This window comes from Neolamprologus multifasciatus, chromosome 4 (assembly GCF_963576455.1).
Source record: "Neolamprologus multifasciatus chromosome 4, fNeoMul1.2, whole genome shotgun sequence".
NCBI classification, from domain to species: domain Eukaryota; kingdom Metazoa; phylum Chordata; class Actinopteri; order Cichliformes; family Cichlidae; genus Neolamprologus; species Neolamprologus multifasciatus.
The window spans coordinates 11,794,081-11,799,767 of NC_140442.1; the positions used below are offsets into that span (position 1 = coordinate 11,794,081).

Sequence of the window (5,687 nt, forward strand, 5' to 3'; positions counted from 1 at the left end):
GATCTGTGGGGGTCTTGAGCTGTGATACCACCCACTATGTAAAACAAAAGGTTTGAACATAAACAATAATGGCTGTTCTCTTCTCTCTCTACAGATGGCAGCGACTATTGACATGAATTTCCAAAGTGACTTAATGGCTATCTTTGAGGAGAACCTGTTTTGAGAAGAAGAGCAACTGAAACAAAACTGCAAAAAAGAAAAAAGAAAGAAAGGGAGAAAAAATATGTAAACCTCCTCTAAAGTAAGAATGTGGAGATCATGCAGCAGAGAGGGACACGGACTGTACGTATACGTGACGGGCCCTGTTGAGACTGAGTACAAACACTGGACGGGCGGTCACAGCTTGGTTTGCCCATGTGGACTGAACACACAAACATCACACGGGGACGAGTCGCTTAGTTTTGGATGTCGTTTTCCTGGATATTTAGCATTACCTGGCTGATATCGCGTAACAGGAAAAAAGCGGACCCCTGATGGCAGCGCTGCCTTTTTCACACTTGGTTTTTACAGTGTGCGCGTGTGTGTCTGTGGGTACAACGGTAACCACAAGCGTGAAGACATCCCACTGATAACGTTCAGACAGACTGCAGAGACACTGAGAGAACTGCCAGAGGTCTGAGTTGGTGAAGAAGACTGATCTTTATGTGTTCTGTTTTGTTTCTTGTAAGTGAAAATATTACTTTTTTGTTTTGTTTTGTTTTATTTTTTTTTATTTTATTTTATTCTTTTTTTTTTTTTTTGGGGGGGGGGGGGGGGGGGTGCTACTTCCATACTGTAAATCATGTATATTTCTCAGCAGAGAAGGTACAGTTTGCCTTACACCTCTTTTTCCTAAACTGACCATTATCTTCTGTGGCCTGCACAAACGGACAAACAAACATTTGCAGACGAGGCGAGGAGCAGTGCAGACCTTTTTTCATTATCTAGTATCTACTGTAAAGAAGTATTTTCTTATACTACAATAACTGTTTATTTTGAATCTCTTTTCTTTCTTTTTTCCTTCCTCTTTGAATCTTCTCACCAACACACTCCGCCAGCTACTTCTATGCCAAACAACCCCTGATATCTTTTATGCTAAATTACTTGTCCTAAAACATTTGGTAGCTAGTTAAAAAAAAAAAAAAAACTTTAAAAAATACCCTCAATATATGCATTATCATAGTTTCAGCAAGTATTTATCAAAGACAGAGTCAGTCAAGTTTTTTCCATCTTGCCTTTTATTTTTTAATTTAAAGCTACAGTAGGAAATCGGTAGCAGAAGAGGGAGAGAGTCCGGTCGTTTCTAAGCTTTAGTTCTGAGTTTTCACTACAAATGTCGCACCATCGTTTGTATTACACTTTTAGACACACTGTTGGAGAAGTTTTTGTGAGTGGCCGGTTCACAACAGTCACTACTGGGTCAGTCAAGCCCCCTATTGTTCCCTCTGATGAAGGTGGGACTATCAGGGGAATTAGACAAACATCTTTCTGTAGCTGTTACTTCAATCAGGTTAGTAAAGTAGTAGACTGGAGAGAGCTCCCTGTTAGATTTTTCACATCGAATCGTCTTCTAGTTCACCGAGGGCACAGTGTCGACAGTATAAACTAAAAAGAAACAGTTACACAAGTCAAGAAACGGAAAATGCTGAAAAAACAGTTTTGATTTCTATCTTTGTTCTTGTTTGATAAAATTGTGGATGTGACTCTTCTAATTATGTTCTTGGAGACATTTGTTTGAGCGGGGATAAACTGAAATCCGAACACATCTCGTCCTCTCTACTTGTCTCTTATGGTGTTTTTTCTCCAGTGCCTGTATTGTATTGCAGTTCTCGTTGGCTTATATTACACTTTGACCGGGTTTAGAAAGGGGCGAGTCAGCAGTGGGCGGTGTAATATTTAAGTGGGGTGGGAGATTTTTTTGAAGGAGTTTGTGTATAAAAAAACAAACAAAGCAAAAAACACACAAGAAAAAAAGAAAGAAAGGGAAAAAAGAAAAAAGTAATAAAAAAGGAAAAGACAGCGTTTTATACTTTACCCGTTACCAATATTCGGGTTTTAAAGTTAGTTTTAGCTGGACTTCTATGAGTGTACACACCTGACAACTACTTTCTCATTTTGTTCAATCAGCACATTTTAGATAGATCTGTTTCAGTGTCACCACACTAGCGTTTGAGTCTGGTCTGTGAGTGTGACTGTAAATTTGGATGGCTGTATGACTGTGTGTGTGTGTGTGTGTGTGTGTGTTTTCATTCTTTTCTCAGTGTGTGATGCAGGGAGGTCTGTTTCCCGATGTAGATAAGCAGTCTGTTAATGAGAATAAAAAGATGGGTGAGTACTTCAGGAGAACTCGTTTCTGTGCTTGAGTCACATCTTTTAATTTCTATGAAGTCCACGATATATAACTATATAATTTTATTATTAGATTGGTTTTGAAAGGGTAAAAAACAAAATGTCATTCCTTTTTAGCCTTTTTTTCCCTTGTCATAATAACTGTTGGACATAATGTGCCATGAGTTTTACGGAGAATGTGCTGACCTGCAGCTCAGCCCAGAGTTTGCTTTATTCAGGTATCTTATTTTGTGTTACATTTGTTCTGTTTTGGGGGTTTTGTTCAGACATTTTCCTCGATTATCGTATGTGAGTGGTCTATCGAGGTCTCTGATTAAGTCTGTTATGATCATTGAATAAACTCATCTCTCTCTTTTTTTTTAATTTTTTTTTTTTTTTATAGAAAATAAAAAAATAAACAAAGATTACCCCTTTCCAGTCTCTTTCTGTTTGAAATCTAATGGAGCTTGTGTGCAGCACAGTCTCAACTGGGAGCAGATAGTTGGGATTACTATGAAGAATGACAAGTGTGTTACTTTAATTTTCCCTAAACACAGACTGAATGAGCACGGGGCTGTGCTTATTTAGTCTCAAGAAAGCCCCAGTTTAAAAACTAATGCAATCTCCTGTATTTATGAAATTAAAAAATTGCATTTTTATATTGAGTTTTGCATCATACCTCACAGGTATGAACAAAAAGTCAAAGAGACAGCTTTTGTAACATACCTGCAGAAAGCACGTATCAAAGTCAAGATTAGCACTTTGTACATGGGGCACAGCTAATCAGTCAGAAAACATTGGCTAAGCGGGTTTCTTACGGTTCTTGCTGTAATAATACATTCTTCAGACTGATAATGTATTATTTCAAGCTGTTTACTAATGTTATCAAGTAGGAAAATATAGAAATTTAGGATGTCTTATTTTTGAAGGTACTTGTCGACTTGATGCCAAACTGGGCACAATGCCAAACGCCCTCTGGTGGTCACATTGGAAAATTCAGAGCGAGCGCATTGTGTAATAAGTCAGACTGAATACGTGTATAAGAATTGTTAATAAAGACTGAAGGGACTAACATTTCTGAACCTAATTTAAAGATAAAGTATTAAGCATACTCATATGAAAGCGCCTAAATTAAATATGATTTTTAACTTATCAGGTTATATTTATTTATATCGCTGAGTACCTTTGGGCAGTCCTTTTTAGCCCTCTCATTTATCCATGCTTTGGACAGGCACTACATTAGAAGTGCACAAGATTGTGACCCCGTGACTTTATTAGTTATTATACAATATTCATTTAAAACACAAATTCCCGAAGATATATTCAGCTGCATTAATGGACGTTGCTCACACGCGCAGCTAATAACAGTTTGTTTTTCTTTGGGTTAATAAATAGTCCTTTACTAAAGTGAACGTTCACTGCCCTCTTGCGGTCAAAACGCGGAACTACTGCACTTATAAGCGTCAAGTTGCCGCAAATAACAATTTAAAACGTATATTTCCTGTACGTAATTTCAAAATAAATGTAGCAAACAAACTGACGTGTTAAAAAACAACAGTACAAACGTAAAAAAGTAAAAAAAAAAAAATCTTGGCTAATTATTAGTTGTATCAATTTAACTGTTATTTATCAAGTTATATTTGTTACTTCTAAATCAATCAAAAATAGTGTCACACTTCTGTATAAAATTATCATCAGTGATTTCCAGTTTGGGCTAGGAAACGTGCCATCACTTCCGCTAATTAATTTCAAAATAAAGTAGTAAATTTAAAATTAAGTAAATATTACCCTTCGTTTCAGTCTATACATCTCTTTGATTTGAATTGTCAGTGCGATTATTACATGAATTAGTAACAGTTGACCAGTTTACTGTAGCAGAGCTGCCATTTTCCCATCCAAATCAAGCAATACAGAGCTCTACCTGCAACTGAAAAACTCACCTCACACAACACATTGGTTTACTGTTATTATTATTATTTTATTACAATACTTCAAAGTATAAAGATAAAAAATTAAAATAATTATGGTCACGTTACAGCCTTCAGAGGTTAATGAACGAAATACGCCACAGTATGCTTTTTTAATGTAGTGTAGTTCCACAAATGACCGCAAGAGGGCATAAAAACATTAAGTAATGCTATTTGATCACCTCTGTCAATAACAGAAATAAACTTCTACCACCGTGTTTGCTGTTTCAGATATTAAGTGAGATAGCATGTATTTATTACTGGTGTATCATTCATTTAATAAATAGCTTTACCTACTTATTAATATTACTCTACACAACTAGAACAGGAAATTTACTGTGTATTTATTAAAGATCAGGAGTATCTTACTACACTCATCTATACAGATCTCGGGATTTATCACAGGATCTGACTTGGACGTCGCTTTCCACATTTCTTTCAGCTCTTGGTATTGGGATTATCATATGTATTGCAACTGCCCTTTTCTTTAGTATATAGAAAAGAGACCACTGTGCCTTGCAGCAGCTGATTGAAGTCCAACCGGTGGTATTATCAACCTGCTTCAATTATGTTCCATAGGGTTACCTTTGCACGGCTTGCAACCTGGGTCCTGTCGGCATTGCTATACCCCCTCTCAATGTCAACCACCTCGTCTTATCTGCTATTGATACATTTCATGCTTAGTCTTCCACAGCATTGCATTTTCCTTCTCCTGATCATCTGTTTTCTGCTATGTGAGATATTCTCTTAACTCTGATGTGCATAAATGGTAAATGTATTTGTATAGCGCTTTACTAGTCCCTAAGGACCCCAAAGCGCTTTACACATCCAGCCATTCACACACTGGTGATGGCAAGCTACACTGTAGCCACAGCCACCCTGGGGCGCACTGACAGAGGCGAGGCTGCCGGACACTGGCGCCACCGGGCCCTCTGACCACCACCAGTAGGCAACGGGTGAAGTGTCTTGCCCAAGGACACAATGACCGAGATTGCCAAACCGGAGCTCGAACCGGCAACCTTCCGATTACAAAGCGAACTCCCAACTCTTGAGCCACGATCGCCCCTAAACACTCTCTCAAATGTCCAGTCCTGTAGTAATTTAGTCCACGTTATTAAAAACAGTCCTGTTATCACTATAGTGACTTTTTCCCTTAGTGTAAATCTCTTTCTATAGTCAGTACAAATTAAGAATTTGAACTCAGAAAGCTGGGGGGGTTCTGCGTGTGTTTCTTCTGCATTACTGTTTCTAATTCGAGGTGCATTTTTTTTTTTTTTTGCATTCCTCCCTGATAAAACTCCTCCAGCAGGTCCCAAAGCTATTTCAAATTTAGTTCAAGTTTAGCCTTAAACAGAGTTTCTGTTGTCTGATTTTTCAAGCTGTACGTGGAGGCAGCACCGATACCTGTCTGTC

At 37.8% G+C, this 5,687-nt stretch overlaps 1 protein-coding gene across 3 annotated transcripts in view; it reads left to right on the forward strand.

Moving 5' to 3' along the window:
• Nucleotides 1–1,962, forward strand: part of brd4 (bromodomain containing 4) — a 36,842-nt gene extending 34,880 nt beyond the window's left edge. For all 3 annotated transcript variants that reach the window (XM_085157307.1, XM_085157305.1, XM_085157306.1), the window contains exon 19: nt 95–1,962. In XM_085157307.1, coding sequence (XP_085013433.1) covers nt 95–163 — 69 coding nt within the window. In that variant the 3' untranslated portion in view covers nt 164–1,962. The remainder of the gene's footprint in view (nt 1–94) is intronic.
• Nucleotides 1,963–5,687: the final 3,725 nt, after the last annotated feature.